At 38.0% G+C, this 19,709-nt stretch overlaps 5 protein-coding genes across 5 annotated transcripts; 3 read left to right on the plus strand and 2 right to left on the minus strand.

Annotated features, from left to right (window-relative positions):
* Positions 1–217: 217 nt before the first annotated feature.
* LOC137730933 (ribulose bisphosphate carboxylase small subunit, chloroplastic-like) lies at positions 218–1,720 on the minus strand. The gene is made up of 3 exons (XM_068469945.1): positions 1,420–1,720; positions 1,157–1,291; positions 218–666 (listed from the first exon to the last, which is right to left on the minus strand). The coding sequence occupies exons 1-3, from the start codon at positions 1,600–1,602 to the stop codon at positions 436–438; spliced, it is 549 nt and encodes a 182-aa protein (XP_068326046.1). The 5' UTR covers positions 1,603–1,720; the 3' UTR covers positions 218–435.
* Positions 1,721–3,105: 1,385 nt separating this feature from the next.
* On the plus strand, positions 3,106–5,740 carry LOC137732152 (uncharacterized). The gene is made up of 3 exons (XM_068471453.1): positions 3,106–3,311; positions 4,821–5,026; positions 5,301–5,740. The coding sequence occupies exons 1-3, from the start codon at positions 3,210–3,212 to the stop codon at positions 5,566–5,568; spliced, it is 576 nt and encodes a 191-aa protein (XP_068327554.1). The 5' UTR covers positions 3,106–3,209; the 3' UTR covers positions 5,569–5,740.
* Positions 5,741–10,495: 4,755 nt separating this feature from the next.
* LOC137731273 (CLAVATA3/ESR (CLE)-related protein 27) lies at positions 10,496–10,819 on the plus strand. The gene has a single exon (XM_068470372.1). It carries the CDS (start codon positions 10,496–10,498, stop codon positions 10,817–10,819), a length of 324 nt encoding a protein of 107 aa, XP_068326473.1.
* A 4,461-nt stretch (positions 10,820–15,280) lies between these two features.
* On the plus strand, positions 15,281–16,348 carry LOC137730663 (LOB domain-containing protein 42-like). The gene is made up of 2 exons (XM_068469634.1): positions 15,281–15,470; positions 15,784–16,348. Exons 1-2 carry the CDS (start codon positions 15,281–15,283, stop codon positions 16,287–16,289), a joined length of 696 nt encoding a protein of 231 aa, XP_068325735.1. The 3' UTR covers positions 16,290–16,348.
* A 1,206-nt stretch (positions 16,349–17,554) lies between these two features.
* On the minus strand, positions 17,555–19,384 carry LOC137732162 (zinc finger protein CONSTANS-LIKE 6-like). Its single transcript, XM_068471462.1, has 2 exons — positions 18,142–19,384; positions 17,555–17,918 (listed from the first exon to the last, which is right to left on the minus strand). Exons 1-2 carry the CDS (start codon positions 19,246–19,248, stop codon positions 17,667–17,669), a joined length of 1,359 nt encoding a protein of 452 aa, XP_068327563.1. The 5' UTR covers positions 19,249–19,384; the 3' UTR covers positions 17,555–17,666.
* Positions 19,385–19,709: the final 325 nt, after the last annotated feature.

Below are 19,709 nucleotides of genomic sequence, written 5' to 3' on the forward strand. Positions count from 1 at the left end.
TGATTTGGGACGATGACATTTGGGGATTGAGAACCACAAAAGAGTCCCAAATCCTTGCAAAAAGACGGAGAGAAGGTTTGTATTTACATTGTTCAGTTTATGTATAAGATTTTTGTAGCAACAACAAAATAGTCATTTTCTGCCGTTGTTTTCTTCGCTATCATTGCCGCTGTCAGGATGCGCGAAAACCACTTAACATGCATATGCAAAGTTGACGAACACAAACTCTATTTAGATAGAGAATTCAAATATCACAGAGTAAACGGAGAATTACAAGGAGAGAAATTACAGAAAGAAATTTTTTTTTGGAGCCACAGAACGAATGGTGCAAACACAAACAGAAACTGCCGACATGTCAATTTGAAATTCAAATTGTTGAAGGGAAGTAACTATAGCCGGTTGGGCACCGTTGCGACGGCGTAGTTTTTGAAGAACTTAATAGCTTGGGGGCTGGTAAGCGATGAAACTGATGCACTGTGTTTGGCGGACGTTGTCGAATCCGATGATCCTGATGAAGGAGTTGGGGTAGGCGGTCTTGGCCTCCTCGAGCTCCTTGAGAACTTGGGAAGAATCAGTGCATCCGAAGAGGGGAAGCTTCCACATTGTCCAGTAGCGTCCGTCATAGTACCCTGGGGAGCTGTTGTGCTCACGGTAGACGAACGGGCGCTGCATTTTTTCATCGAAACATGTTAAACACGTCAACTCAACGTTTAAACGAGAAGCATCCTCGACTAAGAACTAGTGATGAAGTATTCAATTTTTATTTTTATTAAAAAAAAATAAAACGTATATAAAAAAAAAGATGTGATAAACTTGTAAGATTAATGTTAAAGAAATTAAATTTGTAGACTAAATTAGCAAGCTAAATAAGGTGTCACCAATAAAAAATGAGCACGTTTATCAACGATTAAGTAATAATTCAAACACCAACTTTCATGTCATTTAGTTTACAAAATTTAGTTGTGTATTGCAAAAAATTCCCATATTTTATCAAAATTACATTAAAATACCTTATTTTTCAAGACCTAATCTTAGGGGAAGAACAAAAAATAAAAATTATTTTTGGGTAAAATTTTTATTATTATTTTAAATTATGTGTTTTCGCTTTTACAATTTTTTGTGCATTTTGACGAACTAAAGAGTGCATGTTAATTACCTCCAACTCGAATTCCAAGGTGGGAACCCAGTTTTTGCGGAGAAGGTAGTCAACTTCCTTGGCCAATGACTCCGGAGACAGGGGAGGAAGGTAAGAGAGAGTCTCAAATTTCTTCAGTCCAATTGGTGGCCACACCTGCAATTTTTACATCAAAGCCGTAGTCGGATCAATTAGCTTTCTTTCTAAGCTAACTTTAAATAAACTTAAGAAATTAAAATAACTCTAAAGTAACATATATAGGTAAATTAATTAGCTAGGGTTACCTGCATGCACTGGACTCTTCCACCGTTGCTGGCAATGGAGGTAATATCGTTGGCCTTGCGGGTCACGGGGAAGGCTGAGGAGGACTTGAGCCCGGTGAAGGGTGCCACCATGCTCGCCTGAGCCGGGGAGCTGGTGCGGTGGACGGAGCTAACAGCAGCGGACGAAACCATAGAGGAAGCCATTGTTCCTCTCCTTCTTCTTTAATTTACCACAACTAGGTAGATTTGATCAGCTTAAGAGGACTTGACAGTGTTGCTTCATGTATGTATATATAGAAAGCAACGTCGCTGCTGAATTTAGCCTGTGTTACCATAGCCTAAAAATCTAGCGGTGTAAAATTGATATTTCTGAAAATCTTTGCCTTATCGTTATGCACTCCATAGGTTGTGACAGGTGGCTAAAACCCATATCCTATCTGAATCACTAGTTGAATTATTTGTATGATGCTGTGTAACGTTATTTCTCAGCGCTTGATTTTTTTCCTCCTGCCGTCTGTGAGCCTTAGATTTTTGTAAAATTAGTTACTCCTAATCTTCGCGTCGTCCAAAACCTGGACTGTGACAGAATCTACTGTAACTCCATCCTTCAATTTATCCCATATTTTTGACCTAATTCACCTATCATGTTGGACCACCTGAGACCTTCAACTATTGGGCTTATTTGGGCCACCTCGATTGATAAATGGGCGGATATTGTGTGGGATTCAATGCTTACAGTCTTACAGAATGCCCGTTCGGCCTACTTGCCATGGGCGAAACCAGGACTGATGTGTAATTACACTTTGAATCGAATGATGCGTTTTCGTGTCGTTTGGTGTCTACAAGTTGAATGATGTGTTTTTGTCTGGTTTTCTTTCAATTGGAGTTTGATGCTTTCTTTTTTTACAATTAACACGAATTTTTTTAGTTAACTGATTTTTCATATTGATCTTAAGTGGCATGGCTGTTTTGATGGAGAAAAAAAGGACAGGCATTCAACATCTTTTACACAACATGACCTTGGACATCAAAGAACAGAGTCGTTGAGTACAATTAAAGAAAGATATATATACAATAGATAACATACTTGGCACTTAAGAAATCCTATTTAAGAATAACTAAGTCAATGACTATACCGTAATAACCTTCCTAAAGTTATTATTTATTATTTAGATAGATTACTAGTTGTAATTGTATCACTTGAAAGAATATCCTTCGTTATTAGTATAAATAACTCCTTTCTCATCTCTCTGGCCGATCTCCCTCACAAAATTCATACAATAAGAAGTACGAGTTTATAAGTTCTAAGAAAACTTTCACTTCTACGAGTGCGATTTATTTGTCAATTAAGTTTACATAATATTGTAATTTGAAGACCTAATATACTATTCGAGAATTTGCAGAAAATATTCCCGATTAATATAAGGTGGGAACGCTCTCTCCTCTCCCCTCCTGAAAAGCATCTCGAAGTTCTTACCCGCCTCCTCGGATTCCATTGCAATCGCTTGACCTGCGAAGAACACTTCCCCTAGAGGCAAGATCCAACGATAGTTTGACTCTTTGACTGGGGCGTGTCTCTGACGCTCTTAAATGATCGCGTGGGTCTAAAAGGGTTCTTTTAGTTAAACAGCTTACAATTCGTTGCAAGGAAAGTTGTCGCTTTTTGTTCAGTCTCACTCTTTTTCGTACTCAACTTTCCTACACAGTGTACACACAGGCGCACAGAGAGAGAGAGAGAGAGAGAGAGAGAGAGAGAGAGAGAGAGAGAGAGAGAGAGAGAGGAGGGAGGTGCGAAAGGAAGGAAGGAAGCCATGGGAGAAGGCAAGGGCTCGACTCTGGTGCACCTGCTTGTGGTGGTTCTGAGCTTAGTGGCCTTTGGGTTCGCCATTGCTGCTGAGAGACAAAGAAGTGTGGTAACCCCTCTTTTCTTTTTCTTCTAATTTTACAGTTTGAAATGTAATTAAACTTGGATTTTTGAATGTGGCATTTCCCAAAGTCTTTGTTTTGCATCTTGATCTGTTTTTTTGTGCTTACTTTTCATGATTCTGTGTTGTGTGTTTTGGTGCTTTGCTCCATACTGTTTGTGCTATGTAAAAGGTTAGGGTTTTTAAGGATGTTGTCGAATTTGTAATTAGTGCACTGGAAAAGTGGGTTTGTTACAATTTTTGGGGTAGATTTCTTGATGGTGAGACTGTTTTTCCGGTTTTGGGTTTTTCTAGGATATCCACAAATGAGGATTCTGAATTTCACTCAATTACCAAAACAGTGCCAAAAAGGATACGAAATTTTGATGGTTCTTTTTCTTAATTACCCCTTTTTTTTTTAATTCTCGAAGATTCTGAAGGTGGCTATTTCCATATGCAATTTAGTTCATTTACTATATGATTTAATTTTCATAATTTTTCGCTGAATTGCTACCACAAGAATGTACATTGTTGCTTTGTAATGCCTGTTGTTGGAGTCGACTCTTCTCAATTTCGGGGTTAAATTGTTGCCATTGTCAATGTGTGATCCTGGCGAATGCAAGAGACTATTTTATGAAACTTTTACAATAAGAATGACCATTTCCCAGCTCATTCATAATGTGTATCTATATTTGAAACTGTGTAAAAGTTGCGGGCAGTGGTTATGCAGTCGCTTGATCTGTAGAGTAGTGAAAATACAACTGAATAGGTGATCTATCATTCTGAATTGCACAATAACGAGTTTCAGGGCTGCCCGCAGAAAATTTGATTTTCTCACAGCTGTTAGACTAGTACTTATCCTTTTGAACATTCTCTTTTGAGAAGTTAATGTACCGTGCTTTCTTGGTCTTTGGATTTTGTTTCTCCATTTGTACCACTCAATGCGTTCTTTATTTTAAGGGGATGAATTTGTTTATGAAGAATTATGCATTGTCGTGTGGGCGTATATGAAGAGGCAATTCATGCATCAGTTGGATTAGAGTTTTTTAGTCTGCATATTCGTGTGTCATGATGAAATTCAAATTAAAAAGTGTGAAATAGAGAAAGTTTAAAAGTTTGCAACCTTTGATATTGCAAGGTTTGATTCTTGTTTAAGTATTATAGTCAACTTGTTGATTTTTAGCTTTTCGGCGTTTTCTCGTCTAAAACTTATTTCTGATAGGATTGGTGATGAGGTTTTAGACAGAAGAGGTTTCTACTGATTGGTTCCTTTTTTCTTTCATCTGGTATAACTTAATGCAAAAAAGTAATGGATGTTGATTACCAAAATGGAAAGGAAGCGGGTTTGACTCCATTCCATTACTAAGATATCAATATAGGTGTGTTTTATTGGTAGCATGATAGTTCCATTTCTATCCTTTGAATGCTTGCTTACTGTCTGAGTTACCAATTGGCATGGTGGAATCTTGGTCCATATTTTGTAACATCAATTTATAAAGAAACTTCATTTCCTGGCAGGGCGAAATACGTACAGATATTCAAACAAATCAAACGTACTGTGTGTATAATTCAGATGTCGCAACTGGTTATGGAGTAGGCGGTTTCTTGTTTCTTCTCTCAGGTGAATCACTCCTCATGGGTGTCACGAAGTGCATGTGTTTTGGCAGACCCTTGGCCCCTGGTGGAAATCGAGCTTGGTCCATTATATATTTTGTTTCATCATGGTGAGCAGTCCTATGTTCCTTAATTAAGGAACCCCATCTTGAACAATGCAACATCAACCCCCGGATTGCTTTAACTTGCCCGTCATTTTTGCTCCATTTTCTTTTGTTTTCTTTACTTAAAAAAGTTTGGTAAACATTTCTGTATGAATGTTTAGTTGAATGTTTAGTCTCCTTCATTTGGCCTTAGGACAAATTGATTGAAGATATTATTCTTCAATCAATCCGTGTATTTGAACTCCACCTTTATAATTTGCTGCATTTTGTGTATCTGCAGGGCAACTTTTCTGGTTGCAGAAGCTTGTCTAATTGCTGGTGCTACAAAAAATGCCTATCACACCAAGTACCGGGGGATGATATATGCTCAGAACTTCTCCTGTGAAGCATTGCGAAAAGGTGTTTTCATTTCTGGAGCAGTATTTGTGGTTGCAACTATGATTCTCAACGTGTATTACTACATGTACTTCACCAAGGCAACTGCTGCTCAGGCAACTCATAAAGCAAATCGTTCGAGCTCAACTGTCGGGATGACTGGGTATGCATAGAATCAATTCGTAGTACTAGTTAGCTTCAAAGTTTTGCATATTGATGTTTTGAGTATGGGATGCCTCTGTTATATCATACTTTTCAGTGTGTCAATTACATTGGTTTTATCTGGTGAATATTTATATATACAAGTGCCTGTATGAATGCTTGCAAATGCAAGTTGCAGAATTATTAAGTTTTGGTGGTTGACGACTCACTTTCAATTTTAAAATTTCAAATCTGCTATGTTATTTTGCTTTTAATTTTTGGATCGTACTGTTTTAGCAAAGGGAAATTATTTCCACACTTCTTTTCGCTTTCTACCCACAGTGTTAATATTTGTCCTTTCTCGTTTAATTTATTCAATTCAAAAGCTGAAAATGTTTATGGGTGTGCAATGAGAAAAATGAGGTTGCAAAATTTTGTTCCCATTTACTAATTTGAATCACCTCTAATGTGGCCCCATAGTATTATAACATGTGTATTTCAAAACTTTATCCCAATACACATGTCTTCTTGTTATTGGAGCTGTCAGAGGTAAGTAAATTTTAGTGATCACGAGTGAGTACTCTAGTATTGTCCTTTACTAAATCGACTGTGTATTTCAAAACTTTATCCCAATACACGTCTTCTTGTTATTGGAGCTGTTAGAGGTAAGTAAATTTTAGTATTCATGAGTGAGTACTCTAGTATTATTGTCCTTTACTAAATCGACTGTGTATTTCATAACTTTATCCCAATACACGTCTTCTTGTTATTGGACCCATCAGAGGTAAGTACATTTTAGTATTCACGAGTGAGTACTCTAGTATTATTGTCCTTTACTAAATCGACTGTGTATTTCATAACTTTATCCCAATACACGTCTTCTTGTTATTGGACCTGTCAGAGGTAAGTAAATTTTAGTATTCACGAGTGAGTAACCTAGTATTATTGTCCTTTACTAAATCGACTGTGTATTTCATAACTTTATCCCAATACACGTCTTTTTGTTATTGGACTTGTCAGAGGTAAGTAAATTTTAGTATTCACAAGCGAGTACTCTAGTATTATTGTCCTTTACTAAATCGATTGTGTATTTCATAACTTTATCCCAATACACGTCTTCTTGTTATTGGACCTGTCAGAGGTAAGTAAATTTTAGCATTCACGAGTGAGTACTCTAGTATTGTCCTTTACCAAATAGACTTGAACCAGTGAACTAGGTCGGAATGAACCGGTTGCACGTGTGATTTGGCTCAAGGTTAGATCGGTTCAGCCGTTGGTTTTGCCACTTCTCTCTCTTTCTTTTTAGACATCTCACAAATTGTACAAACCGGTTGCACATGAGTCCATCCATTCTCCATTCCGACCCAAACCTGAATCAATGTGGCTGTATTATTCGTTTGGTTTAGAGAGTGAAGCAAACCGAACAGAATCGTACCCACCTCTATTGACCTGCAGAGAAATTTTGGTTGAAATTCAATGTTTGTGTTAGAGAAAGCGAGAGAGGGGGAGGAGGAAATAATTAGTAGCTGGCTTGAGAGTTGAGGCCAAGAAGAATATGGCAAATGCAATAAAAGAGGGGATAAGAAAATGGCAAAAATAAGTAGAAGAGGATGACAAAAGTCCAAACGACAAGCTCAATTTGTAACTTTAATGCATGCAGATGAAGTGGTCCGATATGAGAGATTTTATGGTCTGTTCGAAACACAGGATGATAAAGGATGATATATCAATCAGTATTTCAGACACACTAAAACCACAAAACAAAACCACTTATCTTCAATTTTGAAATACGTCGGGGTAAAATTTTGTTATCTACAGGTGCATATCATGCGCATAGAGTGTCAAAACTTCAGTTTTAATCTTCACCAAAAGAATAGTTGAGTTTAAACCGTGCTCTGAAATTAAATTTACCAATACGGCCCTGCAAAGTTATTTGACCATGACTAATAATTCAGTTGTAACCGTACCAAGTACCATTGAAAAGTTTTAAATGATACTTGCTACCTCAAAGTCCCATCTGAATTTCTAACATAGAAGTGAAGCCTTTCCTATCAATGCACCCAAGACAATGATTGTTGGTAAAAGAACAGCATTTCCATTACCACCCTGATTAGTCGATCAATCGAGCAATATCTTCGAAAATCCAGCATAATAATCGCAAACTCTTTTAATTTTTATTTGTTGTCGTTGACTTATTCAATTTGATAGTGAAAAATAAGAAGAAAAAAGTAAAATAAGAAAAATACGTACCGTTATTATTTTCCTTTCGTAATGCATAATCCAAGTTCTTTGCAATTAATCATATGTTTAAATAATTGTCTACATTCGAAAAACATTGATTAAGTTTTGTTTAATAATAGAGTAATGGATGGAACTTGGCGGGTTAGGCAATCTGTGTCTTCATCCGTCTATCTCTTTTCTTTTCCAGTTTTCATGGGTCCTTAACCAGTTTTATTCAACAGTTTGGTAGTGTTTTTATCTAATCCATTTCTTGTTTTCCTTTCCTTTCTTTTCAAAAGGACCCCATTAACTTTGGTCGATGCCCAAAAGACAGAGCTCTTGCTTTCTTCAATTGGCAATGAGTTAATAATGGCACAATTAATCTAGTATGAGTTTGATTCTCCTAGATCTCATTTTCAAAGAAAATTGTAGTCACACATAGTTCGGTATTAATCCAAAAACGGTCGGGAAGAAATACAACAAAAACTAAATGACCACCTACCATTCAATTATGATCAATTGACATATATATTGTAGAGTATAAATAAATGACTACTTATACTTAAAAAAATAAATAATTGAATTAAGATACATAAAGTAAGTCAATTACAATTTATTAAACAGAATAAAATGTAAAATAAAAATTATCTATTTTCTGTTTTGAGCGAGAGTCGCGACCCATGTGAGTTAGGTGGACGCCCAAACAGGATTAGGAGCATTTTTATAATTTTCAAATGTTTAAAAATTAATTGGAATGGTGGGCAGCCGTCCAAGGCTGAACAGTGGATATGCCCCCATCTAAAACATTGTCACATTTGTTTTTTTATTTTTTTATTTTTATGAATAAACATTGTCACATTCTCATCACAAGCCCCAAGTGATTTATGAGGACAATTGTGTCTTCAAGAAGCTCACAAGATTGCATCAAATTTGGCACCTAATTTAGTAAATTACAGTACTAATTAACAATTAATTAGGACATACGTACGACGGTACGAGAAAGTTATTACTTTTACAACCAAATATTGGTCTCCAGCACCGCCGCGGGATTCCCGGCCGGTCTTCTCCTCCGCAATCCCATACACGTTTCCATATTTAATCCCCCAAATTCCATCTCACACATTACATACATATTCTTTACAGTTTATTATTTACTATATAATTGGAGAGTGTAGTTCACCGTTCACCTCCCCGCGTGGTAAAAACTCAGAATTCACCCCCCCCCCCTCTCTCTCTCTCTCTCATGCTCAAGTGTGGAGCTTGGCTCGCAATCCCTCCCTGGGATTTGTTTGCATAATAACAGAGACGCTCTACAAAGCGCGTGTGGCCCTTGTTTTCACTTTTAATTTGTTTTGCTTTGACTCTCACAGCGTCACCGACATGCTGATTTCTAGCGTGATGCATCGGTAATCATATACCTGCGCATATATTTGCAGCAAGTGCAGGAGCAGCGCATCAGTAATTAACTTTCTTCACCCTAACGATGGCCAAATTAGTGACAAAGCCCTTATTTACAGTTTATATGAAACACCTGTCGTATAATGTACTATTGCGAGTATTTTTACGTCCAACACTAACGGACTCAAATACAACATAACATATACTGAGTAGTTTCACTACTAATCGAAGTCTATGTATAGAATGTCACATATGCTGGATTGTGCACGTTATTAAATTCAGAATAGTGTCAATGTTAATCTACTCTTGTTTGATATCAAAGCGGATTAGATTTGTCAGGGTTTAATCCGCCCAAGGCATCAATCGTGCCACAGGTGGGCCCAAGACCACCAGACTAAGGAGTCGGGCAGTAATAGCCCGACCTTGCGCCTGGGGCCATGTGCGTGACGGCTAGTATTCCGACAAAATGCAGGTTGAAGGGTACTTTTTACTATTAATTATATTCATTTTGTAAAAAAAAATCATAAATTATTGAACTGTGCAAGTGATTTAATAAAAAAATGGACTAGAATTTTCTCATCTCTTAATCTCTTTTTCCTTCAATCTCCTCCTGTTTGAACGGTTAAAATTAAGCTATATCAACATTGTGTGTTGACTTTTTTTTATAAAGAGACACAAAAAAAAGTGTGAGAGGAGAGGAAAAAGATTAAGAAAATTAAAGAGAAGAGAGAATCATACTCCGTAAAAGATAGCATCCATGAATCATGATGATTAGTAGTAGATCCTTTTTTTCTTTTTTTTTTAAGGATAAAATAAAGGAAGTTTTAACAAAACACGTCCGATACTGTTCACTTTTAACGAAAAATCATATTTTTACTTTTTCATGATCCTATTCACTACACATTTATTTGTCATTTTTCATTAAAAGTAATTTTTTTTAAAATTTTCCGTTAGTTTTTCTTAAATTTTAAAAAATAGAGTTATAAAGTAAAATACAGAGAGCTGAGACATGGACTGCTGCTATTTTCTCTTCACGTGGACCAGTGTGGGCGTATACTAGGCTCCATTTCTCTCTGCCCCTCTCTCTCTCCCCTCAGTCCTGTCTCTCTCCTCTCTCTCCTTCTCTCTCTGTTCTACATAGAATAGCCGTCAATCCGTTGCTCATAAGTCACAGCCTCGAGAGACAGAGAGACAGACAGTGAGAGAAAGAGAGAGAGATATATAATTCAGAACTTGGCATTTTAACGGTCAGACATTAGCTTAAACAGCTCATCAAGACAGAAGGAGGAGAGAGGTAGAGAGAGCTTTGGTGATTTATGTAGCTGGACATATATTCCGGCAATGTCGTTCGCCGGTTGCTGGAGGCTTCTGCATTCTTCCCTGCTGGTTATTCTGGTCGTTTCGGCGTTACAGATTTGGGTCTGCTGCGATTGCAGGGCAGGGGCAATACGGGTATTCCCAGGAAATACAGATAATGTCATATCAAAGGTGCAGGTGGAAGCGGAGAGGAACATGATGGAGAAGAAGAGCAAGACAAGCACAGAAGCCCTGTTCCAAAAGTACTTCGGCGGAAGCACTTCCAGTTCCAACTTCAACAAAACGGAAAAAGGACATGAAGAATCCAAAAGAAGAGTGCCCAGTTGCCCAGATAAACTCCACAACTAGTCAAATTATTCAAATTTCCTTTTTGCTTAGGAAATATTTCTTGAATTAAAACCAAAATACCCACGTTTTTCTCATATCGTTTGTCAAGTTCTATTCATTATATTTTGGTAATTCATGAAGTGAGAAAACCGGGGGTATTTTGGATTAGTGGTTAATTAATCTAGTTTTATAATTTGTTGAGATTAATGGATCATGAATCAAGATTTGTACAGAAAAGTTGAGAAATTTGTACGAGCATTTCTTTGCTAGATAGTGATGTGATAGAATCTCCGTACGTTTGTAGATCCCAAACATCTTCTGATCTTTTAGCTTTGCTTTTGAGATATTCAGAAGATCGAATATATATCATCATCAGAGAAAGAGTGTTGGGCAGACCATAAATATTTTTGCAAAATTACAAAGCAGAGAGATTCTTTGCTTTCCAACACAACAATACATACGCATTTTCTACTCTCTTGTTTTTTCAACATTTGCAAGGAATATTTTTACTACAACTCTAGTTTCTTACCACCACTTATTTCCCTGAAACTTGATTTTTGCTTCGCTTTCCATGATTCAGTCAATAAGTCTGTTAAACCTCCTACGTGGCATGAGCGGAGCCCACTAACTCGATGACTTGTTTCCAACATGTCTTCCTATATGCCACCCCATCTCCCTCCCCCAAAAGAGTCCAGCCACTGTCACGGTTAGATTAGAGTCGAGTTCTAAGAAGCATAACAAAAACTGTGAATTTCTTAACCATTAGATCTTCCTTGTTGTATCTTTGACTAATGATCTAACGTGAATTGAATGGTCTGTTTTTTCTGTCGGAAAGAAAGTGCATGGTCTTATTTGGTGAAAGCTTTTAGCTCAGGTAAATCTCGATCGATCGATCGATCGATCGGTATATTATTATTCTGACATTGTTGAATGAGTCTGTGAGTTTATTTGCCTTTTCTGATGAAAACCATAAATAAATGTTAAAGTCTCTGGGTTTGGCGTATCTGGTAAGGTCTTCCTCCGCTATCCTGTATAGGGTTTCGTTCCCGTCTTATTTCTTAAATTGGTAAAGAAGTTTGATTCTTCCATCACCATCCTCTCCTCTTTCAGAAAGCTTAAAGCTATTTAACCAGCAATAAACCTTTAAATCGTAACATCGGTCTCACTTTCTAATCAAGGTGCTGGACCTGGCTACATATTTTAAGGCCATCGAGGGCCTGAGCCGTTGACTCTTTTTTACTTGTCTTTTTAACAATAAAAATGATTTATTTAGACTCAAAAACCCAACAAGTCCGGCTTTCTACATCACATCTCGCCATCGCTTTTTAGCTTTTTCAGTAAGCGGTTTTTCGAGGTTGAAAGCCAGGGTGGAGAAGTGCTTTTGATCAGTTAATTAAATAGGGTTTTGAGTGGGATTTGCAGACATGAGAAAAACACAAAACAGGAGAGATGTATATTCAAATGATCATTAAACTGTGAAAAAAAGGGGTATAGTAATGTTGGATGGACTTTAGCGTTTGTGAAGTAGCGTAACAAAGAAAGTTTGTGATTTTCTTGTAAAGTACTTTTGTCTGGTTTCACAAGAAGTGCATGCAGACAAACATTATGCAGAGTACTAGTTTTGATGATATTAATTCTTCGATTTTATGGTGCATGTTGTTTGGATATGGATATGATCAAGTTAACAAGCAAAACAAAAGAGCCCTCGTATTCTGGTATTTTGGTTGTTTTAGGAGGAGGAGACTGAAACTCTAAGAGAGAGGAAGGGCGACAGAGAAACCGATGTGAGAAACGCCACGACTTATGCGGCGAAGGACGGTAAAACTTTAGATTCGTTTGTCTGCTAGCTTTTGGATGTGGAATATAATTTAGAGAATTGTTATTGACACTCCAAAAATCTCATTCTATACTTCAAATGTTTTATATTTGGAAAAAAAGAAATACATTTGTGAGGAGTATAGAATGAGATTTTTGAAATGTCAATAACACTTCTCATAATTTATATATATATATATATATATATATATATATATATATTTTTTTTTTTTTTTGACCCTCCTCCTTCATCATCATCATCATCTGTTCATCAACACAATTTAGCTTCCCGATGCAATATTCATTGCCACTACTATTTATATTTTACTCTTCCTTTTCTTTTCTTTTTTTCTCTGTCCTTTGTTTAGTCTTTTTTTATTTATTGGAACCAAAATGAAAATCATGAATGGGTGACGTCAAACTGAATTATTATATTGTTGAGGGATACAAGAGCACAGGTTTTTACTTATTAATTTGAAACGTTAGGATAACAGTAAATTCGTTCTCTTTCGTGTAAGTCCTTTTTTATGAGTAAGTGTTGAAAAATACAATTTCTCATGAGTCATAACCCGCAAGAAGAGTACTTTGTAACACTGCAAGAACATTCAGATGCTCGCACAAGCATTATGTGATGTGTGATGTATCAAACTCAAAGTCAGGCTTAACTTGTAAAGTTGTTCTTGCATGCCCCATCCAAGAAAACCTTTGGGGTTGTCGGTTAAGGACTCCCGGAATCTTTCTTGCGATTTAACCAAAAGTCCGGCTCACATTTCTTTTAGGCATATAGGAATTGGTTAAAATATTAAATATTTGGTCTAATTCCGCCGTAATTTTGATACTCTTTTATCCGTTCAACAAAAACCATCACAAGACACAAATTAGTAGAAAATTACCATACCGATTAAGAACTCAACTCCTTTTGAATTCAGTGTCTGATGCACAGATTAAGCAATTACCGCACCAATTAAACATAGAGATTATACTCAATGTAGCAATCGAGCCAAGATGGAAATTATTATTATTATTTTTTTACCAATATGAAATTAATTAGTGACACAATAATGTAATTAGTTAAATTAGTTAACATGGAGTGGGTCATCGGAACTTGCAAAAACACTGGCCCAATATAATGGGCCACTCACCATGTCCAATTCAGGAATAAAACCCAGAGAATCCGTACATCAAAACTTGGTTCCGGATTCCTAGCAATCTGGAGCGTGCTACTGTGAGGTGGTCCGGAGCTCGTGTGCCACGTGTGTGTCACGTGCCAGGTAATCATTTGTCCCATCCATCATGTCCTAATTTCATCTGTTGTCGCCAACTTAGCCTAATTCATCTTCACTTGTAAGTGAAATGTCTTATATTCGATTTTTGTCAAAGGAAAATTTAAAACACATTATTGCTAGCTCATAGTGAGGCTAAGCTGACCCCTTTCCCTTAATGTACATAATATCGTTTGTTCAAAAAAAAATAATAATAATAATTATCTCTTGTCTTCTTCTTTGCTTTAACACATTCTACCCTTGTGTTATCTCTAAATTACAAGTCTGCATTTTTCTTGGAAAATAAAATGATGCCCAATAGTAAATCAAAAAAATAAAATAGAAGGAGAATAAAATTTCAAACAAACCTTAACAATACATTAAATGGGTATATAAGACACAAATTTAATATAAATGCAAAGAGAAATGCTAAGGAGACTCTCAAAAGTTAGACTATTTATAGATTCTCTAACACGTCATGTTTTTGTCACAATATTTTATAACTTTGGCACGGAAATGACGTTATTGTGATGTGGCAAGGGTCTATGGAGAGTCTCCTAAACATTTCTCAAATGGAAAAACAATAACGTAAATACAACTAAACTAAAGCGAACAAAATCCGCACTAATAACAAAAGAAACTGACCAAAATCACAAACGTTAAAATAACTGCAAAAGCTTTAACGTAAATACAGCTAAACTAAAGCAGACAAAATCCGCACAAATAACAATAAAAACCCATTGGAATCTAGTGTAATCCATGTGCAACCCAAACCTACCAAAATTGTGAAAGGTAGTACACAAGGCTACATTCTCAACAAATCCACAAGATGGTACACTATCATATTATAAGTAGAGAGACATCGAGAGCTATACTTTAAAGTGGTACATTAACATTGTCGTCACTTATATTATACAACATGAAGTATCACATTTTGTTCCGAGTACACACAAAATTTCTCCTTTAACATAGCCTAGCTCTTTGTAATTTCTGGTGGTTAATTCTAATAATTTGACTTTAATTTGCTTCCCAAAGTGTTAAACACCTAAAACCCCTGGAATCCAGCGTGTGTATGAGTCAGATTGTATTACCAAATCTAACCTATTGCCTTGCAAACATATAAAAGTGGATTAGCTTTATATTTATTACCATGGTCGGTTCGTAATATAAGTCTGCATGTAGGGTTGTATCAAAAGAGGAAAGCACAAAAACAGTCAGCTGGTTATCTACTTTTCCCTGAGCACTTTTTAACCTAAACTGGAAGGTGGCACACAAAACCTCCGGTTTTCGCCTCGCAATCCTCCAAAAACCACTGCGCACCACCCCGGAAATGCCGGAAATGCCCCTCACCAACTCTGTTAAATACACCTCCAATCTCCTCCATTCACATTGTAGTTTGGAGAGAATGAGAATGAGCTGCAACGGATGCAGGGTGCTTCGCAAAGGGTGCAGCGACGAATGCGAGATCAGACCCTGCATTGAGTGGATCAAATCCTCCGAGTCCCAAGCCAACGCCACACTTTTTCTTGCCAAATTCTATGGCCGCGCTGGCCTCCTCAATCTCATCAATGCTGGCTCCCCAGCCCTCCGCCCTGGTAAGTGAAAAATTAATCCAAACTCATTTCAATATTGTATGCACATATGAGCTAAGTCAGTCGCACCATTCTGTTTGTTTCTAATCTCGAGTTGAATAAATTAAAAAACAGAATTAACTAGGAATGTGTAGACTGTGCAATTTGAAAAGAAAAAATAATTAGATGTTAGAAAATCATTTCTAAAAAAATTAATATCGCCCATATTCAATTAATTTATACGGTTTTCTTTTAAAAAATGATAATAATTTGTTCTCTTTTTCTTCTTCAAATTACAATTTTGAATTTTCTAAAATTGTTTGTGATTTTCTATTAGCTATTTTCAAGTCGTTATTGTACGAGGCGTGTGGACGGATCGTGAACCCGACGTACGGCTCGGTGGGTTTGATGTGGTCCGGGGGCTGGGACCAATGCCAGGCAGCCGTTGATGCAGTTCTTGAAGGATCGCCCATCATGGGAATTGATGCGGATGTGCTGAAGCGGAACACGAATCCGAACCTGGATCCTCCTCACAAATCCGGGGACATACGCCACGTGTCCAGGGACACAACCTCGGGCAATTCCTCTCATAACAAAGCTACAACCCGGAACAAGCTCAAGAGGTCCGTGAACCGGCCCAAAATCCAACCAGACTTTGCAACCGGGTCAAACACCAAGAGTTTGGCACAAGTCTGTAATGTTCCAGACCCGGATGACTTGTACCCGATTCCGCAAGGAAACGGGTCTAGGGGAGATCAACAAGCTGCTGATGATCAAGATGGAGAGGTAGGGTTGGAGCTGACTCTTGGTCTTGGGTTACCTCCTCTAACCCATCTTAATTAATTAATTAGTTATTAAGTTTGTGATGTGGATGTTTGAGGCAGTGACAAGTGGAAAGGAAAGTTACGAGGAGTAAGCACAAATGTGTTTCATGCAATGCGGGAAGGGTTCTGAGTTGCTTGTGTTTTTGCCGCTGTTCCTGTTTGTGTTACTTTTTCGCTTAGAAAATCTGTGTCGGCTAAAAATTTTGAGTGGAGTTCTGTTTTGGTGTAAGAGAATTAAGACATATGTATACATATATGCGCAAGCAAAAAATTTACTTTAGATTTGGCATTTGGCGATTCATATATGTAAATTTCAGTCATGATCGTTAATGTACCAGTTCTTCACCGAAAGTGTGAATTGTTTTCCTTTTTATTTTGAATAATTAAATTGAATATAACATTACGAATACAACATCACCATCCTGAAAAAGACTAGGAATCTTCGAAGAACTTGAGGATTAGGTAAGTCGAACTACGCGCAAAGCTGACACGGAACCAAAGTTCTATCAAGCCTAGAGAACAATTGGAGAGAAGCAACCCCAGATACTAAAGAAACATCCACAATAAATTTGGTAACTTCTCGCTTTGTGAGGGTTAGAGGAAATGTTTATTGTACAAAACCTTACTTTTTTTTTTTTTTTTTAAACTTGTTCTCATGATCTTTTGGTCACAAAAGGAACACATGCATTTCTAGGTCTAATAAATCGCAAGTCACATATCAGTCCCTTCGTTCGTCTTACAAGACTAGTTGTCGAATCTAAAGAAACAAGTGACGGGTAATGTGTTTGTGGGTTCCGAGTCATATGAACAAAAAGACTAAGAAAAGACGCTTGCATGGAGGACACGGAAATAATTTTATCAGAGATGCCAACGCAGGATACTTCATGTCTTGTGTTGTGACTCAATCTGCTGCAATACCAAGTAAAAACACTGAATTTCCATTTTCAGTTTTGCTCGATTATCTTTGAAAATAATCCGCAACCTGCGTAGACCTTGTTTTGGATGCACAAATGGATTAATAAATTAATCATTTTACAATAAACAAATGCAGATGTGTTAATTGACTACATTTTTCAATGACCGAGAAATTAATCTGGAGTGATTTGTATGAACATATAAATCGAGTAAATTCGCATCCAAATTGGATGCAAATAATTGCTTCGTTTTTACCAACAGAAAATTGGGTACGAAAGTTGTTAATTATTTGTACAACGAAACAAGCAGAGCCCACATCTGTAAAATTATGTAGACCTAAACCCTACATATACATATATATTCATGAACTCAGTCAAAAATATTTATTTTATTAATTAATGGATTTACACGCTGCGTGCATGTATACACAAACTCAAGTTTACTACAAGGTAAACTTATGGGCCGAGCCACCGGTGGACGTTCATTTGGCAAGCACGGGAAAAGCAGATCCGGCAAAGGATGATCGCTTGACAAACCTCCCTTTCATTCTTGGCCTTTTCTCCGCATTCAGCTTTCGAACTTCGTACCTTATTTTCTTCGAGAACAGCCTTGTTCTCCGCTTTTCTCTGTACCTTGACACCCTCGCCTCCCTCCCTCCGTCCACCATTGCCGGATGTACCCCGATTCCGTTCAAATCTCCGTAAGGGTAATGAAGTCCAGGTCCACATACACCCTGCAAGGTTCACAAACATAGTCCTTTGTTAATTCTATTTATTGTATCCCTCCACATATATAATCAATTATATTAAGCATTTATTTATCAATTAACGAATTTGAACTTAAGACTTCTTTCAACAAATTATTGCAAGACCTCATTTGTATTCATATACATTCCATATTACTTGTAGTTTATACCAAAGGAAAAGAATTGAAGACTTCGGGCAAGAAGTACAAACCATGTAGTCAGGCAAACATTCGGAGTCGAAATCCGGGCGGTCACCGGAGGTCCACGGGGAGCCATCCCAGGCTGTAATCACCGCCTCGTAATCCAGCCTCAAAATCGTCTTCCTCTTCTTGCTGTTATCTATTGCATCTTCGTCCGCCTCCTCATGTTCATGATCTTCGGTACAATTACTATCGATTCCCACTATCATTTTGTCATCCTGCTCACCGCACGATGCAGGCGAGTCATCATAATCTTCAAAATTCAAAACAAAAGGCTCCTTCATCATATCAATCTCACTCTCCCCCAATTGGCACCCCATAAAATCAACACCGTCTATTCCATCTTGATCATCATCCTCCTCTAACTTCACTCTACCTTTCGATTCCTTTTCTTTACAATCCCTCAACCCTAACCCTTCCATCCCAATACACTGATCGTCATTGAGGCCCCTCCCCAGCAAACTATCCACGTCAGCCGCGAACTCCGCAAGATCCATGTCGCTCGGAAGCAGAAACCCATCATGGCCGTTACAATTCGGCAACGACGAAACTGCTTTGGATTGGCTTCCAACATTATCAGAAACAGTACTAAGATTAGCTTCGTAATTCGCAGCTGCATCTTCACTAGAGTTACCAGAGTTACTGCACAGCTCCGCAACAGACGGATCGAATATCGGAACCCTATAAAGCAGCTGCTGGTCTTCCTCATTTTCTTCATCGTACGAGTTATTATCGTCTCCCCCAACTTCCGGAACCTGCGGAAACAGGTTCCGGATTCCTTCCTTGGATTTTCCATGATGTGTCATGGACTTCCCGCCCCGCGGCGTTCGCGGCTTCCGCGTGAACCCGCGGTGCCAAGACGGTGCCGCCGAGGTCTTCGAAACAGCGGTCGTTCTATCATCTTTGTTGCTAGGTTTGAGAGACGACGCCGTCTTCAAGAGAACCCTTTCGTGCCGACGGGCCAATTGGTTGGCGGAGTGCACGTCGGAGTCGCAGGCTTCGCATAAGAAAGCGTCGTCAGCAGCGCAGTACCAACGAGCTCTCTTTTTTATGCAGCTGTCACACGCTCGGGCAGTTTTACCGCCGACGGCATGTGCCACTTTCTTGCTAGAATTCATCAAAATTCGACCCCAGATTTGAAATCCAAAAATCTTTTTGGAGAAAGTTTAAAATAGTGCGAAGTCGAGAATGTGCGCAGAACTGTTTGATGAATGCACTTTTATTTAGGTGAAGAGCGCAAGAAATAATTGGGGTGTGTGTGCGCGCTACACAGCCCGCGCTTTTACAGTGCATATAACAGCGAAGGCAGCTCTTGGATTTGCACTTTTGGGGAGGAGAGAGAGAGGGGATTGTACTTTCGGGCCCAGGCGACGCCTTATCTGTATCCTTATTGGTCGAGTTTAGAAAGTCGATCCGAATCCCCGGCTTCCCATTGGCTACTTCTCCCCATCGACGGATTTCTCGTTTGTTAGTGGATACGGGTCCCACCTCTCACTTTCCGCTTGCCTTATTTTTTCTCGACCCGAATTTGAAAAGGACCGTTTTGTTGGTTTGTCAACCCTGCCCCGTTAGTCCATCG

This window comes from Pyrus communis, chromosome 4 (assembly GCF_963583255.1).
Source record: "Pyrus communis chromosome 4, drPyrComm1.1, whole genome shotgun sequence".
NCBI classification, from domain to species: domain Eukaryota; kingdom Viridiplantae; phylum Streptophyta; class Magnoliopsida; order Rosales; family Rosaceae; genus Pyrus; species Pyrus communis.

Coding starts and splice junctions, on each gene's coding strand:
- LOC137732152 (XM_068471453.1), top strand. CDS start 3,210: ATGGGAGAAGGCAAGGGCTCGACTCTGGTGCACCTGCTTGTGGTGGTT. Junction 3,312..4,820: donor CTGAGAGACAAAGAAGTGTG/GTAACCCCTCTT, acceptor ATTTCCTGGCAG/GGCGAAATACGTACAGATAT. Junction 5,027..5,300: donor ATATATTTTGTTTCATCATG/GTGAGCAGTCCT, acceptor GTGTATCTGCAG/GGCAACTTTTCTGGTTGCAG.
- LOC137730663 (XM_068469634.1), top strand. CDS start 15,281: ATGAGAATGAGCTGCAACGGATGCAGGGTGCTTCGCAAAGGGTGCAGC. Junction 15,471..15,783: donor CTCCCCAGCCCTCCGCCCTG/GTAAGTGAAAAA, acceptor ATTTTCTATTAG/CTATTTTCAAGTCGTTATTG.
- LOC137730933 (XM_068469945.1), bottom strand. CDS start 1,602: ATGGCTTCCTCTATGGTTTCGTCCGCTGCTGTTAGCTCCGTCCACCGC. Junction 1,292..1,419: donor GAAGAGTCCAGTGCATGCAG/GTAACCCTAGCT, acceptor TAAAAATTGCAG/GTGTGGCCACCAATTGGACT. Junction 667..1,156: donor CCTTGGAATTCGAGTTGGAG/GTAATTAACATG, acceptor GAAAAAATGCAG/CGCCCGTTCGTCTACCGTGA.
- LOC137731273 (XM_068470372.1), top strand. CDS start 10,496: ATGTCGTTCGCCGGTTGCTGGAGGCTTCTGCATTCTTCCCTGCTGGTT.
- LOC137732162 (XM_068471462.1), bottom strand. CDS start 19,248: ATGAATTCTAGCAAGAAAGTGGCACATGCCGTCGGCGGTAAAACTGCC. Junction 17,919..18,141: donor AATGTTTGCCTGACTACATG/GTTTGTACTTCT, acceptor TGAACCTTGCAG/GGTGTATGTGGACCTGGACT.